Source organism: Hemicordylus capensis, chromosome 2 (genome assembly GCF_027244095.1).
Source record: "Hemicordylus capensis ecotype Gifberg chromosome 2, rHemCap1.1.pri, whole genome shotgun sequence".
Taxonomy (NCBI): Eukaryota; Metazoa; Chordata; class Lepidosauria; order Squamata; family Cordylidae; genus Hemicordylus; species Hemicordylus capensis.
This window is the reverse complement of record NC_069658.1, coordinates 22,516,608-22,542,877: the sequence shown is the minus strand read 5'-3', so window position 1 is coordinate 22,542,877 and position 26,270 is coordinate 22,516,608. Positions and strand designations below refer to the sequence as shown.

General features: G+C 43.3%; 1 protein-coding gene across 3 annotated transcripts in view; it reads left to right on the top strand.

Annotated features, from left to right (window-relative positions):
* Positions 1-26,270, top strand: part of CCBE1 (collagen and calcium binding EGF domains 1) — a 222,075-nt gene that overhangs the window by 180,966 nt on the left and 14,839 nt on the right. For 2 of the 3 annotated variants that reach the window (XM_053301566.1, XM_053301568.1), the window contains exons 3-6: positions 7,771-7,823; positions 11,392-11,526; positions 15,153-15,290; positions 19,538-19,644. In XM_053301566.1, the coding sequence (XP_053157541.1) occupies positions 7,771-7,823; positions 11,392-11,526; positions 15,153-15,290; positions 19,538-19,644 (433 nt within the window). The remainder of the gene's footprint in view (positions 1-7,770; positions 7,824-11,391; positions 11,527-15,152; positions 15,291-19,537; positions 19,645-26,270) is intronic. The other variant, XM_053301567.1, reaches the window with a different exon arrangement.

Sequence of the window (26,270 nt, the reverse complement as noted above, 5' to 3'; positions counted from 1 at the left end):
ACCCGGCTCATTGTCTTTATCCTGAATGGGAGGCAGAGGAAACATTTTCCCATGCCTTGCCTGGCCCAAGCCCGGTCCCCCCTACACCTCTGGTTGCATGGTGAGTTGCTGCCCCAACTTCTGCAGTACGTGGAACACGCCAGGCACTGATCTTCCTCCTCACCTGATCTCTCAGTCCCTCCCTCAGTGTGACAGCTCCCCCCACTGAAAATCTCCCTCCCACTTCCACCAAGTCCACCCACCCAACCTACCCCTAACCTCCTCCTGATCTCCTTCCCCAAACTCCCACACCACTGCCCAGTCTCCCTCCACCTTTCCTTACTTACGGTGACAGCCACTCCCATTCCTGCTCTTTGTCCTACCCCCTTCCCCACTTGCAAAAGTCAGAGAATGGGAACAGAGTGGCAGGGAATGATTTAAAGACATTTTCTGTCATTCTGTGCTACCCTCTTTCTTGAAAAAGCAGGGCGAGATTAGGGAGGAAGAGGAGGGTGGTGGTTATTCCTGGCATGTGTGCACCAGCTGAGTTTGGGGGGCTTTGGGGGGCCAAGTGAAGTGGTCAGAGGCAGCAGGTCGATGTAGGCAGCTGGCAGGCAACCTGCACTTAATACCAAGTGCCCTTGCATGTGAACCTGCCTTACATTGAGTCGGACTGTTGATCTGTTTAGCCCGGGACTGCCTATTCTGACTCTGCAGTTCTCCAAGATCTCTGCTAATTGAGATCCTTTCAGCTGGGACTGCCAGGGACTGAAACTAAGGACTGGTTCTTGTGATCAAAGCAATGTCAGGTAAACAATCAATCAAACCCTTTATTATGGCCTTAGGCCAATATCAGTATACCGACATACAATACTCTGCAGAGTACACTCACAAGCTGCAAGCATCCACAAATCTCAGGTAAACAAAAAAAACCAGATCCCAGTGGCATGCACGCTCCCATGGAGCATATTGTGTGCATTCAGGATTTTTCACTGATCTCAGGTTGGTGCCATGAAAGCCCAACATTTAAACCAAGGTTAAACATTTAAACCTAAGATTTAAATTGGCCATGTCAATGTCACTTAAAGTCCAGTTTGTGTGGCACCAATCTGAGTGCATCGAAAAGCCTGAGTTCACACGACATGTTTCAGAGGAGTGTATATGCTGCCGGGATCTCCAGTTTTCAACTACTTGGCATTAACTGTGAGAACCAGCTTAAGTCTTTCTACATGCAAAGCATATATTCTACTACTGAACTAAATCCCTGTCCTACCCAGCACAGAACTGCAGCCAATCATGTCTTCCTGACCAGTATGTTCTGTGTTTCCCAGCATGCCATTGTCACTTTCCCACTTTGCGTTTTGCTGTACACTCTTACAAGCAGATGTAAAAACTGAAATGTTTAAAGTGGCTCTGAGATACTTAAATGTACAGAACCACAATGCAGACGCATCTTTTGTTTTTTGAATAGATCAGTACCAGCCGATTTACCTGTCATTATGAAACCATAGTTGGGTACTTTGATGAGAAAATGCTTGTCAACTGTGTTCTGCTTCTCTGACAATAGGTTTTGTCAGGAAAATACCTCTGCTAATAATCCACTTCAGCGTCAGTCACTTTGACAGACTGCCTCTGGGAAATGTAATTGGCATGAAGAATGCCAGGGGTCACCCAAGGCCTTGTAATTTAGAATTACATTTGTCAGATTAATTTCAAGGCAGTTCTGCTGTCTTTTCTGTGTGCTTGAAATGTGACCTGCTAGAGCTCCTTACCAGGTCAAAGTTTCATGTCTGGTTGGTTTAGAAATGGGGAGAATGCCATCCCCACTTCATTCTGAATTCAGAAAGATTCAAATATAGACCTCTTCTTTCAGAAGCAAAAGAGTGTTTTGGCCTACGATACAAATAATCCACAAAAGAGATCTTCTTGTAGATATGAAATATGTGCTCTGGGAAGGATACTAATACAACAATGTTTTCCTTCTGTGGAAGAGCTTTTAGCTCAAAATGTATAAGGCAAGATTCTTAAACGAATGCATTCTCAAATAAATAAGGTTTGCAATAAGTTCTGTAGCAGTGTCCCCTCTTTTTTTCTTTTGCCCTTGAAAAAACATACAAAGGTTTTTCACATGTAATTGTAAATGATGTATGCATGCAGCTGAATAGACTTTTGTTAGGTCTAATGTTGGTTCATTGTACTTGATTACATGCTTATTATCTCCCACACTGACTGGAGATATCCGAACATATGAAACTGCCTTATGCTCTGGAGTTCCAGGGTCCCCCTTCGGTGTGGGTGGGCCCCAAGAGAGTTACTCTGTCACTACCAAATGAAGGCTGCTATGGGCACAGATCCTGTCTGAGGGCCTCCAGGCTGCCCAGGAGGGATGTGCATGAAGCAGATTGAGTGACCCGTTCCAAGCTCAGAACAGAATGCTAAAACCCCAGAACATTCAGTCGGAACAACCTGTCGAGCTGGTTGTTCCAACAGAACAACCCTATTCCAACTGAACATTCTGAGCACCATTTTGGATTCAAAAATGGCTCTCAGGGCATTCCTATTTGAAACAGACCTTTATGTTCTGCGCTTGGAACAGGCCCTTCATTTGAAGTGTGTTCTATTCTGAGCTCGGAACACTCGAAACGGCCCATTTTGAATCGGAACACTCCGAGCGCAGAGCTTTCTGCACATCCCTACTGCCCAGTGATGCCAATGCCTGACACCAGCCCTGCTTGTACTGAGTCAGGCCATATCTAGTTCAGCCTTGATTAGCCAGATTGGCAGTGGCTCTCCCAGGTATCGGTGTTTCCCAGTCCTCCTCGGAGATGCCAGAGATTGAACCCAGGACCTTCCGCATGCAAAGCAGATGCTCTCTACCACTGACCTACCACCTAATTGTCTGTTTTGAAATCTAATATGGGTTTGCATTTATTTATTTCTAAGCTGGTTAGGGTTAGGGTTTTTGCTCAGCTCTTCAGCCAGCAAGCAGCTTCCCTAAAATCAATAACAGCAGCAAATCACTGTACCAACAAAAGGTGTAGGAGCGGTAGGGGTGCAATTTTCTGTATTGCTTCCTCTTCTCCTCATGCTCTACAGGACAGTTGTTGGTTTTACTGGCCTCTGTGTGGAGTCAGTCCCATTGGCAGAAGCAGCATCTAGTTGAGATGGCAAAAATGGAACTTCAGCTCACTGGCTTCTCCTCTTCCTGCTCACAGGACTGTTGGTGTTCCTGGCCAAGTTCTGAACAATGTTACTAGCTATTATAGCTATAGCTGCTTTAGATTCTTTTCTAAAAGAAAAAAATGGGATACATTTTTTTAAAAATGTGTAAAATATTGTTAAGTGCCTTTGAACCCCACACTCTGAACAATGAGAAGTTCCAAGAGAGCTCTGCTTCTCAAATGCTGGCTTCTTTTGAGGAGAGGTCGCTGGAGGCTCGGGGTGCCTTTGTAATTATTGGTGTATTTACAAACATTAAAGCTGAGCGTTAGCTCAACTCCTGTAGAGCACTCCTGTAAATCAGTAAATTGTTACATCAGTTCCCAGAAAACAGACCCTGCACCCGAAGGGTCTTCTGCATGACTGCTTAATTCCAGCCTTCAAAAATCAGCCTATATCTAACATAGCTTGCTTTCACACTGTTTCTTCACAATGTTCTTCACAATGTCATTGTCCTTTGGGACAGGAGAGAGAGGAGGATGGTGAGTCACACATCAAGGTCATTCACATGACTGGGGTGGCGGTGGTGGTGAGACTGGTTTTACTCACCTTCCTCCAAGATGAGCACTGGTTGTTTCTGGGAGCTCGATCCACACTCCCAGACTATCACAGCACAGAATTCCAGAGGCCGGGACAATGTGTTCTGGCCTCCAGGAATCCCACAATGCACCACGTGCTGAGCACAGTGTATTGGGGGATTCCTGCAGGAGATGAGCGCTCTAGGCTCCCATCTCTGTGTCCAGCCGGGCTGGAAGCAGCCCAGCTTGCACACGAGCAGCAAGGCTGGGTTAAGGGAGCACTCGCTCCCTTAACCTTGGCTAATGGACGAGCTAAAAAGCCAGTTTAGGCGGTGCTGCCCCACCAGGATCGGGCCCAGTGGTTCTCATGTGTATCCTCACCCAGGCTGGGCTTCCCTAGCCTAGGTTAGACTGCATGTGAGAGCAGCCTCATCTCCTCTTTAAGTAGGATTTCTGAGTCTTAACCAACCCTTCACGGCTTCTCTCTCAAGGCCATTAACACCACATTCAGAGAAATTCCCGGCAACCTGGACTTTGAACCAGGGGTGGTCCAAGGTCTTGCAATGCCTGAAGTAAACTGCCAAATGCTGCTTTGCCCCATGCCTCCGGTGAGGGGTGCCAACCCTCTTTCAAAACCAACTCTCAGACTTTGAAAATCGCATGGGGAAGAGGGAAGGTTGCCCGCAGTCTCTTTTTCTCTTATTGTGCTTTTTGCAAGCCTTGCAAAGAATGTGAGGAGAGGTAAGCAGCCTCCTCTCTTCTCCGCATACTCCTTGCAAAGGTCAGTTCTTCAGTCCCAAAGAACTGCTGCAATGGCAGGGTGCATCTTGCTGTCCCTGCTGGTGCCACAGTAATCCACCACCTGTAGTGACCACCTGGCCTTGCCTCATGAAAGGACTGCCCCACTTTCAGTCAGTGATGCTGCCAAAGAGATGGCAGCCAGCAGCAATCATGACTCAAACTCACATGCCTTACAATATACAATTCCTTACAAGATAGGGAATCTGCCCAAGAACTGAGCTTACTAAGGTGTGTGCATGAGGTCTGGGGGCGGGGGGAGCAACATCTTTCAGACATCACTTTGCTGGGCTGATCAAAAAGATGGTAGGCTCATCAACCCACTCAACCCTGAAAAAGAAAAAGACAGAAAGGAGTGTGCATCAGGGGAAAGTTTCCATGGCCTGAAGCATGCAGGCAGCCTTCCTGCTTCATGCAGGGCTTTGCAAATAGTTTTTTCTGATTATCCGAACATTTCCGATGTTCATTTACAGGTCACTGCACAACAGCAGCCGCAGCAGCAGCTTAGGTTTACTTCCCAGAGAATATGTGAGCTATTAATATGGTAATGAAAAATGTCTCAGATATATCCTGTTATGTATCATTTTAAAAATGCATGCAGTCCTTAGGTGCTCCTTTGAACTTTCTTCCTCCTTCCTTTGTTTTTCTTGAAGATAAAACTTCACAGCAGCATTTACAAGGAGGGCTAATGAGGACCAGTGTTTACAAAAGAAGACAAACTTCTCCCGTTTCAGACATCCTTACTTCATTAAGAGCACTTGTTCTCGGTTAAATTTGTGAAGCTGTAGAATATGTGCAGTCTAAAGTCCTGGGTTTACATAGTTTTGACAATTTATTGTTGATTTGGAAAGGTCACTTCTTGTAGCCAAGAGCTGTAGCCTGTTGGACATTTTTAGAGGTTGATGTGTGTCATTGACATTTAGAGGAAGCTTGAACTTGTGGCATAGAAAGATAGTGGAAAGAGGGATTGATATCTTAACAGCGCTTCCATACACAAAGCTTAGATCACCTTCGAGTCTCTCCCACCCTGTTTATGTTAACTTCTGATTGCAGTTCATGAGGAACAGATGGTGGAGGAGGGGTTTTTGTAATGCAAATAAGCATCCTGGGCAATTTGCATTACAAACCAACAGAAGTAAAAGGTGTGTTTGAGTGTGAGTGAGAGAGAGAAAGACTTTTATTTCAAGCCATTCAGGTTTGATTTGATTGTTTGCCTGTTAGGTTGGCTTGTCGCCATGGCAGGCAGGTTCTGTGAATATTTTCTCCCCTCTCTATGAGCAGAAAAGTGCTGGACTGGAAAAACAAGGCTGAGGTTCTCAGCCTTAGGTCCCCAGATGTTGTCGGTCTGCAGCTTCAGGCTGGTGATGATGGGAGTTGTAATCCAGCAACATTTTGGGACCCAAAGCTGAGAAGCCCTGTTCTAAGCTCTAAAGTGGAATATAAATCTGAAAATAAAACAAACTGCAGCACAGTGATGCTACCAGGGATCTCTTCCAACTTGAAGTGTTCCTTCGTGTCTGATGTTGCCCGTGATTCATGGACATTTTGCATGTGGTGCTTTTCTTGTGCAAAGGGCCTCATGTGGGGGAAAGCATGCATGCTGTGACATGAGGGACATGAGATAATTATATTTTGTTTCCAGTACACAGATTGGGCAACTCAGTCCCATTTTCTGGCAGTGCAAGGAGATGTTTGTCATGCATATGCAATGGCGTAGTGGGTCCGGAACACACCAAAACGCTGCTCTGGGATTCTCCCAGCCCCTGATCACAGGCAGCATGCAAAGAAAGCACTCAGGGCTGGCATGAGGCAGGGGGGAGGGGGCTGCAATCCCCAACTGTCCTCCCCACACAGGAGGGGGAAAGTATCATACATGATGGTGCCATATGATGGTGTTCTCTGTATGGGGGGAGGGGAGTCTTGCATGAAGCAGTCTAAGAATCTCAGCATACAAAACAGAAGGGAAATGTCTAGGTTTCTGTTTTAATGTCTGATTTCTCTAACCACATCTGCAAAGAATTCTGGAATGCGCATCTCTAAAAACCACACTTCTATTTTTTTTTAAAAAGATAGGTCACTGCACTATAATGTAATTTAAGAAGTAGTTGAATGAAAGGGGTTACTTATGGTTTACATCTTCAAGCAGAGAGTCTCCACCATCCTTCTCTTCCCTAGCACAGGACAATAAGAGTCCCCGACTGTAGAAGAATAAGATTTATATCCATGAATGTAGTAATCTTTATTGTGTGCCTCAAGAGAATTGCTGGGAAGCCACCAGAAATAAATCATAAATTAAATTAATAAAGGTTGTCATGAACCCAAAAGACTTGTCTGCATATTTGTTGCTCACTTCTTCTTTGCCCAGTGCCTTGTCTAGCATTCGCTTCTTCCAATCAGGCTCTTCTGGGATAGGTAATTCTGCCCCATTTGTGCATCTGTTGTGACTGTTGACATTTTAAGAAGAACATTGAATAAGCATGAATGGGTTCAAAGATGGGCAGCAAAGATGGTGAAGTGTCTGGAAACCACGCCCTGCGAGGAATAAGTTGAAGCAGCTGTGTGAGTTTAGTCTGGAGAAGAGAAGACGAAGGAGAGATATAATAGCTGCCTTCAAATATCTGAAGGGCTATCACCTAGAAGGAGCAGACTCGTTAGTTGTTGCTCATGAGGACAGAACTTGAACCCATGGGCTGAATCTGCAAGGGGGAAAAGTTAGGTTAGATATGAGGAAGAATTCCCTAACTCTAAGGGCTATTCAACAGTGGAACAATCTGCCTTGTGCATTGGTGAGCCCTTCTTCACTGGTTTGTTTGTTTTTACACAGAAACTAGACAGCAACTTGTCAGGGAAGCTGTAGCAGATTCCTGCCGTGAGCATGGGTTGGTCTACAAGGTCTCTCCAAGATCTCTTCCAATTCTGACATTCTGTGATTCTACCTACCATCAGAGGAGGCTGTCAACTCTGTACAAATTGCCACCTTCCAATCAGAGGGCAGTGGGTTGGGCTTGCCTCCTTCCCATTGGGTCAGTTGCCAGAAACTGAACTAGGAGTTTTTGCTTGCAAAACTCCTGTAGTAGAGTTTTTGCTGTAGTAGTGCTCTACTACAGAGCCACACCCCTCTATGGTAATAATAATTGCTATTTCTGGATCAGATAGGCCTAAGTTAGGTCTATAATTTATAGACCTACAATTAGATTATACTTTACTGATATTCTTAATTGCTTCATATATCCATTTGACTTTATTTGTCTTTCAGGAAAAAGTGCTGCAAGGGATATAAGTTTGTTCTTGGGCAATGCATCCCTGAAGGTACGTGATTAAATGGTCCTTACGTCCCCACATTTATTACTTAGTGGCTCTGCCTTCTTCTGCCATTGACAAATATAGGAGCAAAACATTTCCTTAGTTCCATGCTCAGTGGCTTACATACAGCGCAGTGCACTGCCAGTCCAAGAACAGGCTGTGCGTGTTGGTTCCCTGTGAGTCCAAACTGCCATTCATGCTGCAAGCGAGTTCGGAGAGGCTCCGTGGCTCCTAAAACTAGCATCAGCACTGAAGCTACAATTTCCCCATCATAGCAATGAACCACTGGCAGAGCAAGCAAATTTAAAGTAGCGTAATATGCTGGCTTAGTTGTGCTGAAAACATGTATTTGCAGGATTGTGCTTGCACAAATGTCCCCATTGAAACAAATAAGGCATGCCACAGTTGCGCAACTGTTGAGCCATTGCAAGCTCTGGTCTTAGCACAATCAGCTAGAGCAAGAGCTTTGCGCTAGTGCAGTGTCCTTCCACATGCAGTTCCTCCTCCGTATGTTGGCCAGTGTCTGCTAGGATTTGTTTAATGCCTCGCAGGCTTGCTGCTTAGCATAATCTCCCTCTCTCTCTATCTTTTGCTCTGTATTACATTTTATCCTGTTCCTTCTCCAACGGGCTCCCCGGCATTTTATCCACAAGAACTCTGTGAGGTCAGTTAGTGATCCAAGGTCATTGCTGAGCTTCACAATATTGGCTTAAGTGTTCTGACTGACATCCAGAGCAAGGATGCACTGGTGCAGCAAGAGATCAGCCCAACAGAACTTCCCAACTAATTGTACCAGTGCAGCAGGGAAGCGGCAGTTTTTAATGTCCTCTGTAAGGCTGCTCTCTCGCTGCCCTGGTGCAGTCTTGCTCAGGATTGCTCTTGCTCTGTCTACCATGCCACATTGGCTGTAGCCCGCTGTTGCCCATCACATGCTCATTGATTCTTCTAACAGGTGGAATTCTCCATCTCAGTGTCATCCATTCCTGTTTCCTGATCCTGCGTCTCATACACCACCCACACACCTGCCTCCTTCCCTGCATCCTGAGTCCATCCTCAGAGGATGTGAGGCTGCTAGAAAAGGAAACAGCCTTTTCAGAATGGGTGTGTTTTAAAATCTGTGGGAATGTTGTTGCTTTTGCACCTCTTGTTTGTATTATCCAGAGACCCTTAGGCTATGGCTCATCATTTATTAAAGCTTTACACATACTGCGTATTATTTGGAACAGTAGTGTTTTATGGGCCACGTGTTCCTTGCTTTGGCAGCCGAGGGCTGATCTTGTACCATTATGAGCTTTAGCTTGCCAAGACAGATGCATGCACTTAACTTGACACACTGTTGCTGTGAACCAAAGCCCGCTGAAGTCAATGGAAGGACTCACCTTGATTTTATCAGGTTGATTTATTGCCAGCAGATGTGCTTTTTTAGCAGTTCAGAGTCTTGGAAAACTTGGCAATCCAATGCTGGCCTGATAATGCATTGGGGCAAGACCAAAATATGGATTAAAATTGTAGCAGGTGACCAAACTCAAATGTTGACTTCACCTATCTTGGCTCTACTGGCAGTGCTGAAAAAGGCACATGGGAACATCAGCTCTGCAAAACTGATCTCAGAGACAGAGTAGGGGCTATTTTGCAATGAGAATTCCGTTATTTAGCTGTCACAGTCCAGGATCCGGACCTTTGGCTGGCAGAGGAAGGGTCTGAGGACATGGAGAGTTGGATGTAGGAATCATCCCCAGTAAGAGCCTCAGAAGACACCATCCTGCCACCAAAATCTGTGGAAGGAGAGCCCCATAAGCAAGGAGTGCCTTCACCTGCACAACTTAGCCCTGTCACTCTCCTCTGACTCTTAGAACCTTCTGCAATGCAAGAGGCTACCAATGCATCTTGGCTGCCACACACCCTCCAGGGGCTGCAGGAAGCTCTGATATGGCCACTGACTGACGAATAGGGCATAGACCCTTTAAGCATCAAGGGTTTCCTTAATAAGAATGGAGCTGCAGACACCAACCTGACAGTGGGACTACTTATTTTAATTATTTTATTTATGATATTTTTATACCGTTTGATCTGTACATCTCTCTAGGCAGTGTACAAAGTGTAAAACAATATAAAACAGAGTAAAAACAGTAACAAATTTACAAAATAAAAACAGTCTGATAAAAACAAATTAAACAGTTTAAAATTGATTTTGGTTAAAAGCCTGTGAAAACAGGTGTGTCTTGAGGGTCTTCCTAAAAGCAAACAAAGATGGAGATGCTCTTATTTCAGCAGCCACAGACCTGGGGCAGCCACAGAGAAGGCCCAATCCCAAGTCAACACCAAACGAGCCGGCAGCAACCATAACTGGACCTCTCCAGAAGATCACAATAGGCGTCAGGGTTCGTGACAAAGAAGGCGCTCTCTTAAGTACCCTGGACCCAAACTGTTAAGGGCTTTATCACTAATAAGCAGCACTTTGTATTTTGCCTGGAAACGTATTGGCTGCCAGTGTAGTTCTTTCAAAATCGGTGTTATATAGTCCTTTCAGGATGTCCCAGAGACCAGTCTGGATGCCGCATTCTGTGCCAATTGTAGTTTCTGGACTACGTACAAAGTCAGTGCCATGTAGAGCGCGTTACAGTAGTCAAGCCTGGAGATTATCAGCATATGCAGTATAGTTTTAAGGTCATTTGCCTCCAGAAATTGACGTAGCCAATGTATCAGATGAAGCTGCTACTTAAGCCTTCCGTTGGCAAGTTGCTGGATCAACATTCTTGCTTGCTTTACTCAAGTGCCTTGTATCCAGCCTGAATCTATCCAGTCCCACAATGAGCTTTTGGAAGTCCTTCTGAAGAGCTTCGCTGGTACACCCTGTGAGTCCCAGCCTAGAGCATAACAATAGCAGCTCCAGTTACAATGTACATGCTCAGCAGAACTGCAGCCAGTTTGAAACTAATAAGACTTGCAATGTATGCTTTGAACCTTTTATCTTGGAAGCATATTGCAAAATATACACTTGTGCTATAATTCACAAATATCTGTTTGTTTGTTTGTTTGTTTGTGGCTTTTACTTCCAGCAGTTGACTTTCATCTGCAATACCAGCTGGTTTTGCCCTTCTGCTTTATAAACCAGCCCTCCCCCCATCTGTAAGACATTCGTCGTGCCTCCTGAAATAGTATTGTGGAGGTGTATGAAGTATTAACTAACTGATCTGCATAGTATCTCAACAACAGAACACTCTCCTTGCAGTTGTCTATGATGAATTGTCAACTTGGTATATTCAACCAATTTTTCTCTACGTATAACTTTCTGGAATCTTTATTTACAGAAACGTCATGAAGGTGATGCAGTTGAAAATATCACTGTGCAGTTATACTTCATCTTTTCAGAGGTGTCTGGTTGTTTAGCTTTATGTATAAAGTTATTTGTCAAGCACAGGAATTCAGAACAATAGCTTTTAAAATCCAGCTTTTCTTGACTAATAATTTACAATATAACTGAAACCTAATTAAAAATAGCATATTAATTTTCCATTCCTTGAACTGCATTGTATAGCTGCTAATATTTTAAGGACATTTTATTTCTCTTTAGATTATGATGTCTGTGCAGATGCTCCTTGCGAACAACAGTGCACAGACAACTTTGGGCGGGTCTTATGTACATGTTACCCTGGTTACCGGTACGACCGTGAAAGACACAGGAACAGGGAGAAACCCTATTGCTTAGGTGGGTAAAAGGATTGCACCTGACGTAAAACTGAAATAATAAAATTCAGATTTTCAAATTGGCACACCTACAAAATGTGCACATGACCAATGTGTTTTGGAAATGTATATGACCTGGAGTAATATGTCAGTTTAGATTTCATCTGCACAAAAAAGATCCAGGTAAAGAGTCAAAACATTTATTAAAATTGCCTCTCTCGGCTGGTTCTATCCCTGTGAGGTCTTCACAGGCCTGTGAGGTCTTCTCAGCTGACCCTCCTTAGTGTCCCGCGCCCTGATGTAGTGCGTGGTGGCTGGACCCATAGGAGGGCCTTCTCTGTGGCTGCCCCTCTTCTTTGGAACAATCTCCCTCCCTCCGATTCATTCAGCCCCTCCCTGGATGCTTTTAAGGCCCTTCTTAAGACTCACCTGTTTCGCCAGGCATTTGCCCTTTAATAATATTAATTATTGTTGTTGTTGTTTTAAATTAATAGTTATTGGTATTGTTGTTGTTCACCGCCTAGAGTCTTTGGAGGAGATGGTATATAAGAAAATTAAAAGTTAAATTAAATTAAAATTGCACAATGAGCCCTTTCTCACAATCAGATAAAGGGCTCAGACAGGGCAAGGGGATGAAGCCTCAAAATGCTTACCTCCCGTGCAGACGATGCACTTCTTGTTGCTGGGTGGTTGGATCTGCCACCCAGACGATTGCCAGCTTCCACAGGTAGCTCCAAAGGTCGGGGTGCCTGGACGTGTTGCCTTGCCCCTGGAAGTCCCAATACAAGTCGTCCCTTGTCAACTGTGGTTTTCCCAATCACGGATTTGGGCAGTTGGACCTCCCTTACCACCATGACTTGAGTATTCATGGTTTGGCAAGGTTTATTTTTAATTTGGCTGGATTTTTGTGGGGTATTGGGGGTCATTTCTGGGATTGGGGGCATTTCCTGGGGCCAGGGGGCATTTCTGGGGGTCAGGGGGGCATTTCCGGGGGTTTGGGGGATAGTTTCTTGTACTGTACTTTTAAAACTGTTGCTGTATGACGACGGCATAGCGGGGATGACAGCCTGAACTCTGACCACCTCCCAAACAGGTGCTGGAGGCAGCGGAGAGTCGGGCGTTGGAGAGTTGAGTTCTTGGGAATTGGGAGGCAGTGGAGATGGCGCGAAAGAGTTCCTTGCCTGGGCCCACCTTCTTCCCAAACGATACAGAGTGGGCCGATTTTGGCCTATTTGGGGCCTCTGCGGAGGCAGATTTTAGGGAACGGAAAATAGGCAGATTAGTTCTTACCTGAACTTCTTGTTTTCTAATATCATTTGTTCCAACTTGATCATATCCCTCAGATTCCCAGCATCTCTAAGCAATTTATGTACCACATGCCTAACCTGTAAATACTGAAACCACGGTGAAACCACGAAATGCACTCCCTGCTGAGATACGATCCTCCCCATCTCTAGCAATTTTCAAAAAACACCTGAAAATCCATCTCTTCACCCAAGCTTTCTCAGCTTCCTAAATTTTCTTAGGTTTTAATCTCTGGTTTATTTTTAAATTGATAATATTTTTAAGTTTTTTGTATATGTTTTTAACATGTTTTATGCTTTTGTTAACCGCTCAGAGATGAACATTTGGGGCAGGGTACAAGTTTGATTAATAAACAAACAAACAAACATCAGTCAACTTGCCTAATTTTCTATAGTCAGTGTACCTATGAGTTTATCCATCAAATGCCTGGATGTTATACTACATTCCTTGATTTTCATTACAACTTTGATGGACATAGCAGAAACTAACACTTAAACTACTATGGATAAACTAATCTCCCTAATTAATCAGGGAGGACTAATAATTTGTTGTCTGCTCTACATTATATTGATTTAATTATATGTGGATTTTATCTGTTTGATTATATTAATACTTTATTATTGAGTAGTTTTAATATGATTCTGTTAATTTTTCTCAAACTCCAACTCTTTTTTGATACACATCTCTTTTTTACCATAACAATTCAGATTTTATGACAATACTTACAATAGAAGATTGGGAAAATCTGAGGTTCAAATGCAAATAATTTTAGGTTTGAACTTTGGCTATAATTTGTTCATCAGGGCTGGATCTCATATTCTCATATACCATTAAGCAAGCATAAGTGGATCACTATTCTTCCATTTATGGGTAATTTCAAAATGTTCTGCTAACAACAACAACAACAACAAAGCCTTTACCAGATATTTGTAAAGGAAGTCTTAAGACCCTCATCAAAAATTCTAAGTAAGGATAATGGGGCTGGGAATTAATATTGTTTTACTTATTTCAGCTAAATCTGAATCCAGAGTTCTTTTAGAATATCATAATTTAAGCACAATTTTCTTTTAGCAAAAATTTTGCTCTTCCCATTTAAGACAGAAGACTGGTTTCAAGAAAGAGATTACTTCTGGAATTTCCTGTTCTTGTTCATATGCCCCAGCATTATGGTTTGTGGTTCCCACAGATTCATATGCAAAATGGTGTGAGTTTATCTGTCCCCTGAAGCAAGCATGGAATAATGCTAATGTCACTGACCAGTGCTCCTAGATAAATGCTTAATATCAGATATCTAGTCGCAAACAAAACCATGTACAGTACGTTATTAGTTATAGCAAAGAAGCATCTCAAGCACACGTACTTGGAAACAAGTGCCATTTAAATCAACAGGACTTACTTCCTTGGTGTAAATGTGTTTAGGGCTGGAGTATCAGAATATAAGTTTCCTCAGGTATAAGTGTGTGTGATATTTGAGATTATATTTGGCTCCTTGCCGAATTTGCCAGAGGTGCAAAATTGCAAAATCTGGTGCACTTCTACACACAGCAGAAATTACAAGAGCTCAACACTCAGGTTTCTGAAATCACTTTAGTTGGTTGAAAGGTAGAGAAACGGATAGATGGCTATTAAAAGGAGCAGGATTTTGTCAGCAGTGGCATCCTCATTACAGAGTTGATGATGGCTATAGACTCAGAGGCAAGATGCCTCTAAATACCGGTTGCAGGGGAGCAACTGCACAAGAGAGGGCGTACCTTCATATCTTGCCTGTAGAATTCTCAGAGGCATCTGATGGGCCACTGGGGGAAACAGGATGCTGGACTAGATAGATCTTGGGCCTGATCCTGCAGGGCTGATCTTATGTTCTTATGAAGTTTCCTTTCCACAGCAGCTTCACATCCAGCACTAGGATGCACAAATCAATTCAAATTCGAATTGATTCAGCTAGAATATGGGTGATTCAAGTGATTCGAATTTGAATCCAATCACCCCTTAAAAGAGCAATTCAATTCAATTGAATTGAATTTTTGAAATTCAATTTGAGATCCTTTTGGCACCTTTTTAAAAAACCATTCAGGCCCCCTGACTGGTTAAAAAAACCCCACCAAAACAGGGTCAAATCGATTCAAATTTGATTTGAAGTTTCAGACCAGATTAAAATTTGATTCAAATTCTAAGTGAATTTTCAGAATTTGATCCAAATTTGAAACAAATTGAAAAATTCATTTCATGCTCATCTCCATCCAGCACTACTGTTTTTGAGGCTGCCCTTGAATTATTACCATCAGAAAACATTTATTTCTGAGCATTCATTTTTTCTCATTTGTTACATGCATCCTCTTTTAGATATTGATGAGTGTGCCACAAATACTGAGCCTCTCTGCCCCCACATCTGTGTCAATACCGTCGGCAGCTATCGATGCGAGTGCCATGAAGGCTATATACGTGAAGATGATGGGAAGACGTGCACCAAAGGAGACAAAGGTATGACACTGGTTTCCCTAAAATACTTGCTCCAGTGGGTCACAGAAGCTGCTTAAATAAAGTATATGGTCTTGGCATCCAGACCTTTGCTCAGAAAAAAGTCCTTTTAATGTGAGAAGAAAGACCTTTTAGAATTGCTGTTTATTCTAGAACAATGGTCTGCAAAACTGCTATCTTCACTTTTCATCACAAAATGGCCATACTTTATCTAGTATGTCATGAATATGTAGAAAAACTGGGCCTTATGAATACTTTGGGGTTAGAGGACTCCCATATCTTCTGAATGTCTGTCATTCCTTGCAACTCTTCCCTTTCCCGTCCCTATCTCACTCTATTAGCTGATTACTTTGTAGTCCTTATTGAATTCCTCCTCACACCCCCTTGATCCTATCCCTTCCGGGCTCCTGTTCACCATCTCCCCTGCTATTTAGTGTACTCAAGAATACAGGATAACTATATTAAAGTACACTGGTTCTGTGATCTCATCGGGCATTGCTCAGATGTTTCAAGCCTACATAATCGCTATAAACCTGCTGTGAGATAAGTAATACTGAAATTCTCAGGACAGTGCATGCAAATACAAATGATATGTTTGTGTGACCCAACTGAAGAACTGCACAGCATGGACAGCCTTAGGAACATACGAAGTTGCCTGATACTGTGTCAGATCCATTGGCCCATCTAGCTCAAGATTGTCTACACAGACTGACAGTGGCTCTCCAAGGTTTCAGGCAGGAGTCTCTCCCACCCTACCTGGAAATGCTAGGGAGTGAACCTGGGACCTTCTGCATGTAAGCAGATGCTCTACCTGTGAGCTACAGCCCTACCCCATAAAGAGAATATCTTGACGTGCTCATATGTAGTCACCCATTCAAAAGCAAACAAAGACAGATCCTGCTTAGTAAAAGGGATGTGCTTGCAACCACACCACTAGCTTTCTTCCCCACAAAAAGCCTTGCCTTTTTACATACCCTTTCCATTACCTAAGCGTTCCACTAGGAAATCTGCATCCCTCCTCCCTGGGGGACTGGATTAATTGGTCAGACATCACTCATAGGCAGTCCTGGAGAGATGTAATAGGTGAACTTACAATCAGGCCAGTGCTGGCTTCGGACTTGGCATCCAGGCATTAAGACAGAATTTGTAACTCCAGTGTTGTGCTGTACAACATGTACAGTATCACTGATTTGGCGAGAAGTACTCTGAACATAGACAGACTAGTAAAATTCCAAACAGGACGAGGCTCTGTCACTGTTTTTCAGCAAATGAAGAGTGGAATCATCTGAGAACTAAATAATGAATATAAGCCTTGAAAAGAAAAGCGTCGGACACATTTTTACATGAATTCAGTCACGAGAATAAACAGCAGGAATCACCTTCGATCTGTCCATCTTTCTTGTGCATGGCATTAGCTTTACACATAACAGAATCCTGTATCTGTGTGTTTGAATTAATTTTAAATTCAATTTGAATTTGAGGGGTTTGGAATGAAGTGTTTCTAGCTAAAATTAAAAGGCATTTTCTGTTCTGACTCCTACACCTATTGCTTTGAAACAATCGACAGTGGGGTGCCATCTTGTGGCAGGTATAAGTACCTGCACTATTGCAAAACTAACATATGTATTGTGATAACCTATAAAGAACAATAGCTGCCTTGTCTTTCAGTGGATTTTAGGACACTAAGGCAGATCTTCTGATAAATTTCTGTTTATAGGGAATGTTAATAACATGCTAATTAAAAAAAACCTTGTATCTTGCTCTTTCTCAAAAAACAACAACACAGTACAGAGAAAATTAATCAGTGTGTGTTTATTCTTCAGCGCCGAAGGAATGAAGGCTGTCTGCCTCCCTTAGCCTTCAGAGATTGAATCTGATCTTCAGGTTTGAGTTTTCTGAGGGGGCCAAAGCAATGCCGCATCTTTGAGACGTGAGGGATCTCCTTGCATATCACAGAGGCGGCACAGCACAGCCATGTAGTTGAATGAAGACTCATTTCAGATAATATAAAATAGATTATTAATGAAATAATCCCCATGGGGGTGCGGGGGGGAGAGGCAAGAATGCATGCAAACCACCACCTGGCAGCAACACCCAGCATAACTGGGACAAGACCTTCAAACATATGTTAAGCAAGCATCCAGCCCCTCCAAACAGAATCAGCTGTAGCTGCCGGGATCCTTCGCTTGCTTCATAAAAGGAACACGAAGGAAGGACCAGGCATGCAGTTATAGCCAACCCCCATGTTAGGGGTTTGGACTGCCCCCAGTCTGCTTCATGAGGGATAAGGAAGAATAGTTCATAAAAACTAGTCTGTGGCATCTCCTTTGTGTGTTGAAATCGTCAAATAATTGTCTCAATTGTAGCAATACATTTTGAGAGCCCACTTTCATTACCAAGCAGCTGGCCGATAATTGAGAAACAAAACTGTTTCTCTCTCACACTTCGGTAGAGCTGGTGTTGAAATTAAGCCTTCTGAGAATCTCAGTGTTAATTGAACACTCAGTGCTAAAACATGATCACAGTACTTATTAGTCCTATTCACATGTTACCTTCAACACAAATACAGGGAGTGAGTGTACAGAGGTACTGATCAGTACACAAGTGCAGTTATTCACATGTTACGTTGAATACAGGTACAGCAGTACACTTCCTGTCTGTATCCTTGAGGGATCTGTACCCAGGCTCACTTCTAAAATGTACAGTCACTCACACGAAAATGCATACAAGGGTACAGACATCTGTATGTTTGGACAGCATAATGAGTCTCAGCACATAATCACTAGCAAGGAACCTAACCCACGCTGGGGCAGTGGTGGGAGAGATGACCAGATGGCTCGTGTTCTTTGGACACGTCTGCCCCATTATAGCTATGCCCCTGATTGGCTTGGCTCCTGACAGCATTTGCCCCTTTACTACTTTCATGTAAATCAAAACATATTCTTTTGCTGCAGTACTCAGATTACTGCTACTACTACTATATTCATATACTGCTTTTCAACCAAAGTTTTCAAAGTGTTTTACATAGAAAAATAAATGTTACATAAGAGGGTCTCCTGTCCCCAAAGGGCTGACAATCTAAAAAGAAAGACAAGGTAGACACCAGCAAAGCGACTGGAGGGATGATGTGCCATGATTGGATGGGGCCAATGGCTCTCCCCTTACTAAATATAAGAGAATCGCCACTCTAAAAGGTGCCTCTGTGCTCAGTTAGCAGGGGACGGCATGCTCAAGATGGGCTTCTGCTGCTGAGCTGAGTAACACCCACAGTTGGTTCAGAACCCAGGGCATGCCGGGAGAGGAGGCTTAATCCTGTGTGCCAGCATCCGACTCTGGCCAAAAGAAGGAGATCAGTTAGATCAGAAAGGACACTTCTTAACCAGAATAGGTCAGATAGTCCTCCCTTGATAGAGGCTTTTGGGTCACTGAGCTAAGCAACCTGGACCTAAGTGCTTGGCTCCTGACCTCCATTCCCTTTTTGGATTCTTCCCTCTTCTTCCTCCTTTCCTCAGCTTGCCCTGACTGGGTCTGACATTGGCAGACACTGGGCAAATGTAAGACAGAGTGATCACTATTTTTATTATTGACTTGCATGCTGAGAACCCAGCAAAGAAAGTATTATTCAGATCCTGCTAGTGTCCAAGGTTATTCCCCACATTCCAGTGACTCCAGCCCAGTTCTGTTAGACATTACAGGGTTTCTCTGTGTGATCTGGGCTCTGAACCTTTGCCCCAGCTCTCTGCTCTTGGGGTCCTGTTGCAGAGCAAAAATAATCGGGGATGATAAAGGCCCCCTTTGTGCAGATTGCATGGAAAAGGTCACATTGCATAGGATATCAGCACAATTTACAGTGCATGAGAATTGGCCCTTTGAGGGCGATTATAAATCACTTTGAATCCATACAGTTCCTGTACAGTAAAGACTCAGATAAAAGCAGAGAGGTAAACACTTTTTTTTACTCCTGAGATATAAAAGGGGTTTTACAAAAGGCATTAAGACCTGCTAACTGGAACCAGCTGTTGTTAAGACTGTTTGCTGCAATCTTGCTCCGGATTTGTCCAGCCTTTCATGGTGATTCACAACTGGAAAAGGTTGTTAATATCGAGGCACCTCTTCCTCTCACGGAAGGGCCAGGAAGGAAAACTTCAAAGGCTTGCCCATGCACCGCTTTCTTTGGCATTTCTCTTTCCTGCTCTGTTTTCTTCCCCTTATAAACTATATGGGAAATAACTTGCTTTCTTTTTTTCTAGCAGGATATTCGGAGAAGACGGATAATGTGGTGAAGCCAGGAACCTGCTGTGCATCTTGCAAAGAAGTCTATCAAATCAAACAGACAGTGCTGCAGCTGAAGCAAAAGGTACAAGAATCCACCGCGCCCCCCACCCCCAGCATAGGTTTTGCTAGAACTATATACAGGACGTCCTCAAACCTACGCCACAATTGGTTCCTAAAAACTATCTTAAGTGTAAATACTTAATGTGTTCCAAACCAAAGCCAGGTTTGGGTTCCAAACCAAAGCCAGATACCACTTTTTGTCCTGCTGCCGTCAAAGCTGGTGGTGTGGCAGTCATAGACATGCAGTAGAGAAGTTAATGGTGGAGAATTAGAAATTGCTCTCACCCCTGCCACCCACTCCATTCCCAATCCCTTCATGGCTCCTTCTCACTTTTCCATGGAAGGAAGGGAGGCAACAGGATAGCTATCCTGCATACCACTGCCCCCTGGTGGCGCAGTGGTAAAACTGCCGCCCTGTAACCAGAAGGTTACAAGTTCGATCCTGACCAGGGGCTCAAGGTTGATTCAGCCTTCCATCCTTCCGAGGTCGGTAAAATGAGTACCCAGAATGTTGGGGGCAATATGCTAAATCATTGTAAACCGCTTAGAGAGCTCCGGCTATAAAGCGGTATATAAATGTAAGTGCTATTGCTATTGCTATTTGCGCCTTCTCCTCTTCCTCCTCGGCAATGGTTAGACAGGGAAGGAAGGGGTGGGTGGGCAGGAAGCAATGTGTGGGCTGGGAATGGGCCGAGCTGTCTCCCTCTTGCTGTCACGGCACAACAGCTGGGTCTAGAGGAGAAGCCAAAGCAGCAGCCGCGGTGGGATCCTCTTGGGCGGGCAAGTTCGCCAATCCCACCACAGCTTCAGATGCAGCAACAGTTGCCACTAGGACTGTCTCAATGACAGCTTGAGCCTGAGCCACCATTGTCTCCTCCTCCTCCTCTAGCCCACCCACCAGCAGCAATCTAGCAGAGCTTCCCCTCACGCAGCAAGTGTTGTAAGGTTGAAACAAAGTGGCAGCTTACCAATTTGGAATACCAGTGACTTCAGTGCCATTCATCTTAACTCAGAGCATTATAAGTCAAGGACTCCCTGTAGGAGAGCTGGTCTTGTGGTAGCAAGCATGACTTGTCCCCTTAGCTAAGCAGGGCCCACCCTGGTTGCATATGAATGGGAGACTCGATGTGTGAGCACTGCAAGATATTCCCTTCAGGCGATGGAGCTGCTCTGGGAAGAGCATCTAGGTTCCAAGTTCCTTCCCTGGCAGCATCTCCAAGATGGGCTGAGAGAGATTCCTGCCTACAACCTTGGAGAAGCCGCTGCCGGTCTGTGAAGACAATACTGAGCTAGATGGACCAATGGTCTCACTCAGTATATGGCAGTTTCCTATGTTCCTATGCCTGTGTTAGGGCTGTTCACACAAGCTGTGTGTGCTCTGAGTTTTGATCATGTGCAAGCAAACAACTAGGTGGGCGGGGGGAGTGATCATGTGTGAGAGAGGAGCTGGGCATGATGCTGCTGTCCTATCTGGCTTTCATTTATTATTAATTTATTTTATTTAATACATTTGCATACCGCCCAAAACACAAGTCTCTGGGCAGTTCACAACAGAACAATAAAAACAAGAAATAAAAAGGTTAGAACGTTACAACAATTTAAAATTTTAAAATGTTAAAACTATTAAGAATCATCAAACTATTAAAACATTATCTAATTAAAAGCCTGGGTGGACAAATGTGTCTTGACTGCCTTTTTAAAAGTTGTAATTGATGGGGAGGCTCTTATTTCAGCAGAGGGCGCATTCCAAAGCCTCGGGGCAGCAATGGAGAAGGCCTGTCTGTCCCCACCAGATGAGCTGGTAGCAACTGCAGACGAACCTCTCTCAATGATCTCAATGGACGGTGTGATTCATAGCGAAGCAGACGTTCTCTTAAATACCCAGGGCCCAAGCTGCTTAGGGCTTTTTAGGTTATAACCAAGACCTTGTATTTTGCCCGGAAACTTATCGGTAACCAGTGTAGATCTCTTAAGATAGGAGTGATATGATCTCTCTGAGATGACCCAGAGACCAACCTCGCTGCCGCATTCTGGGCCAAGTGCAGTTTCCGGACTACATACAAAGGCAGCCCCACATAGAGCGCATTGCAATAGTCAAGTCTGGAAGTGATCAGCAGATGTGCTACTGTTCTGAGGTTCATACTCCAGAGTTTTGTAAAACCGCCCAGAGAACTATTTATTTATTTATTTATTTATTTGATTTATATACCGCCCTTCCAAAATGGCCCATGTACTTGTAACTTGCGTTTTGGGTGGTATAGAAATGTATTAAATAAATAAATGCCCAGCATTTTGACAAGGTGGAGGGGGGAAGCTGTCCTACCCAACTCCTCCCTCACATATGGTCACTCCCCAATCCTCCTAGCTAGTTGCTTGCACATGATTAAAAACCGGAGCGCACACAGCTTGTTGTGCTTGTCCTCCCCAGTTTTCGATTGTGTGGACAGCCCTATTCTGTAGCATAGCTGGATAAAATGTATCCAGAATTATGAGAGCAGTTCAGCAACAGAATTTATAGCCTAGCAAGGTTGTAGAATTGTTCTTGGAAGCTTTTTTTAAAAATCCAAGACAGGAATGCTTTCATAACAGATTGGTCACTCACAACTTTCTTTGTTTGTCCATTCATTCATTCATTCATTTTTTACATTTATATGCTGCTCTTCCTCCAAGGAGCCCAGAGTGGTGTACATGGTTATAGCTGTAATGCACTGTATGTGGGGCTGCCTTTGAAAATATTCAGAAACTTCAGTTGGTCCAGAATATGACTGCCAGGATACTTCCTGAAGATGATAGACTGGAATATATTGTGCTGTCTGCATTGGTTTGTTTCTGGGCTCAATTTTTGGTTTTGTGTTTTTGAGCCCCGAACGGTCTGGGACTAGACTATCTTAATCACTTGTACCCATACCTAACTGCCTAACCTTTGAGGTCATATATTTGTTCACCTACGCTTTTAATTAGATTTAAAGTTTTAATTCTTTTAATGTTGGGTTTTAAATGAATTTAATGTTTGTTTATATGATTTTAATTGTAAACCACCCAGAGACGCAAGTTTTGGGCAGTATAGAAATATGTTTGTTAGATAGATAGATAGATAGATAGATAGATAGATAGAATGTATCATATGTTCCCCTCCCATTGTCAGAAGCATGGCAGGAGGGAGAAAGCCTTCTGATTGATGATGCCAAGAGATTGGAACATTGTGCCACAAGGTAGTCTATCTGGCCCCGCAGATGGTCACATTTTGGTGTGCAGCCAAGACTAATCTTTTCTCGCAAGTGTTGATAGGGCTTGAATTGCTGCTGGGTTTTTTTAATACTGTTTTGTTTTGTTTTGTGTGATTTCAGTTGTCTTCTAATTTTATAATTTGGAGGCTTGTTTGTTTTTTACTTTGTGTTGCCTTGAGTATATCTTTCTAGAATGGTGGGATAAAAATTCTGTTTAAAAAAATAGGCAAACTAATATGAGACAATCCATTGGATCCTTTCCAGCATAGTGGTCAGTTTCAGAAGAGACATGTAAATTAGTTTTTGTATCTTCCATATCAATGAGATGATATCATATGATCCCACATAATGATGATGAAATGTTAATAGGCAATATCCAGACTACATTAGTCATTACTAAGTCCCATTGGCTGACATCCTGACTAAATTACTTGATGGAAATCCTATTGAAATTAAATAGTCCTTTTAACGTAATTCCTGAGTACTACTGTTGAGTAACTTGGTCTGAAGTGGATGTCAGCCATTGAAATTAATGGGACTAAAGTGAGTTATGACAAAGCATTATTAAAATAAATTAGGCAGGTTGGTCATAACTAACTAGATGTTTGGATGCTGCCCACTATTCTTGCACACCATGTTTTGGTGAGGAAAAGGCTACACCTTCAAAGGAGAGAGATTAGATGCTACGTTTTCTTTATGGCAATTAGCTATAGATCCTTTTATGGGCAATAGTTTCTGTATCTTTTACAACTGCAAGACAGAAAGGCAGTTCTACAATTAATTTCACACAACAATTTGTCTCCCAACGAAAGTTTTGTTGTTCTTTCAATCCCTCACTGAGAAAATCTACACATAGTGAGTTCTCTAAAGGATGCAGCCTGTGTTTGTGTGAAATTGTTTGGAGATCCAGTTTTGCATGGATCTTACCATTTACCCAGGTGATAAGAGAGAACAAATGATTTGAATTCACTTTCAGTGCTTTAGGTTTTTTGGTTTGCTTTGGACGAAATTATCAAATCTCTCTTGCATTTTAGAATCTCCAAAAGGGGAGTGTATGAAGGCAGAGTGTTGTGTTCATCTCAGGAGGGAAATATTCAAACAGGGCCGAATCACCATGAATCTGATAGCAGAGTGACAAGATATTTTATTGCAGTATTTTTCAGACTGTCTCTGGAGATCCCTAAGCTTTCTTGGAAACTTATTAGGGATTCCTCAATGAGAAGATCAGCAATGGCAGACAAGTTTCCCTGACAGAAAGGTTGCCAGGCACTACCCATCATCCCTTGCAACATGCAATCATTGTGGTGTCTTGGGTATGTTCTCTAGATCACACTCACAGCTTGCATGGCTGTGAAGCTCATGTGAGTACACCACATGCACTGAGTGTGAACCCTTCAAGAAGCTCTCAACATGCAAGGATTCTCTAACTGACTCACAGCAGTTCCTTGAAAGAAAAAGGATTCCGGGGACATAGAATGTTTAAAAAACTATTGGTTTCTTCACTCTCCCCCACCATCTTCTTGAGAAAGTTACAAAACTAGTCTGAGAATCCCTTGCCAAAAGAAAGAAATAACAGGCAATCCAGTCATTCAAACTCATGTGTGGAAAATCTCCCTGTGCACATGTGATTATTCAGATGCATGTAAGTGTATATTTAATTAGAAATCAGTGTTATGCTGCACCTGGGCAGTCCACCTTTAAGCCAGCTCAGCAACACTTCCTCTACAGAACCTTTCCAGAGTTACAAGACACAATCTAGGTAGCAGTGAGTCTAGTTCCTACCTGGCTGATTGTTGTCCTCATGGATGCATGCCACACATATCTTTCACACCCTGATAGGAAGGAATAATGTGTCAGGGAAGCCTGGAACAAAGTCTTTTTTGGCCAGGGATTCCAAGTCTGAATCAGGACAATGGAATGGAATAGAAATTAGATCAGCGCCTGTTAATGTCTAGCTAGGAGGAGAAAACGGAACATCAAAAACACAAGCTTCGCTTGCAGAGTCCATAAGAGGCAGATGTTTCTTACCAGGAAACAATGAAAGGTCAGCTTGCTGGAGAGCATGGGTGGTTTAGTACACATTGTGTGTGATTTAGCATTAGGCTGAGCTAGCAGGTTGGTATCTGTTGCCCCCAGGTGGCCTTTAGTGAGGTGTCTGTGCTATGGTGTCAGAGATAAGCAAATGAGCTCACTATACATGTACAGTAGAATCAACTATGTATACACACAGCAGGGAAAGCTCATATTCTTAAGTGTTTTGGAAACTTGGAAGTGAAAACACCATCCCTCCGTATTTGAGCACATTCTTTGGATGCAGAAGCTCCCAAGTTCACTTAAAGTGAATTGCTTTATTTATTTATTTGTTGGTTGGTTTGTTTTATTGTTAAATGAGTATACCACCTTTCATTAAAGACAATCCCAAGGTGGTTAACAAAAATTAAAAACAATAAAAATGACAGTTAAAAGTATTAAGCTAAAAATATGACAACAAATCTAATTTAAAATATATAAAATACAGACATAAAAACTGTACACGAATAAAAACAAACAGAAGCAGCAATAAAACAATCATGTAAAGGCCTGGATAAAAAGCCAAGATTTAACAAGCTTTCTAAAAACTGTGATGGAGTCCAAGGAGCGAATGACCACTGAGAGAGCTTTCCAAAGTCTGGGGGCAGCAACAGAGAAGGCCCTGTTCCGCATGCATGACAATCGAGCCTCCCTCATTGTCGGATGTGCAGAGCCCGCTTAGATGATCTTGTCAAGCGGGCAGCAACCCTTGGGAGCAGGCGGTCCCTCAGGTACCCTGGGTCCTAAGCATTGAGGGCTTTAAAGGTCAAAACCAGCACCTTGAATTGGACCCGGAAACACACTGGTAACCAGTGCAGCTCTTTCAAAATAGGTGTGATATGATCACACCAGGCAGCTCCAGATAGAATCCTAGCTGCCTCATGTTGTACAAGCTGCAGTTTCCAGATATTCTTCAAAGGCAACCCCAAGTAGAGCGTGTTACAGTAATCCAGCTGTGACATGACTAAGGCATGGGTAACTGTGGCCAGATCTGCCTTCTTGAGAAAGGGATGCAGCTGGCTCACTAGCCGAATCCGTGCAAAGGCACCCCTTTAAATTCACTTCAAGCAAGGGTCCTCAAACATAGGTCCCCAGAAATTGCTGGATTACAATTCCCATCATATCCCCAGTGTTAGATGGGATAGCATTCCCCTTAAAGGCTCAGGCTTGTTGTTTGGGGGTACTTTTGGACTTGGCTTTAAGCCTGGATGCTCAAGTTTCTTCTGTAGCTAGAACTGCCTTTGTCCAGCTTCTGTCAGCATGTCAGCTATGCCCATTGGATCTGGGCCATGGTGACACGAGTCTTGGCAACATCTTGTTTAGGTTGCTGTAATACATTCTCAATGAGGCT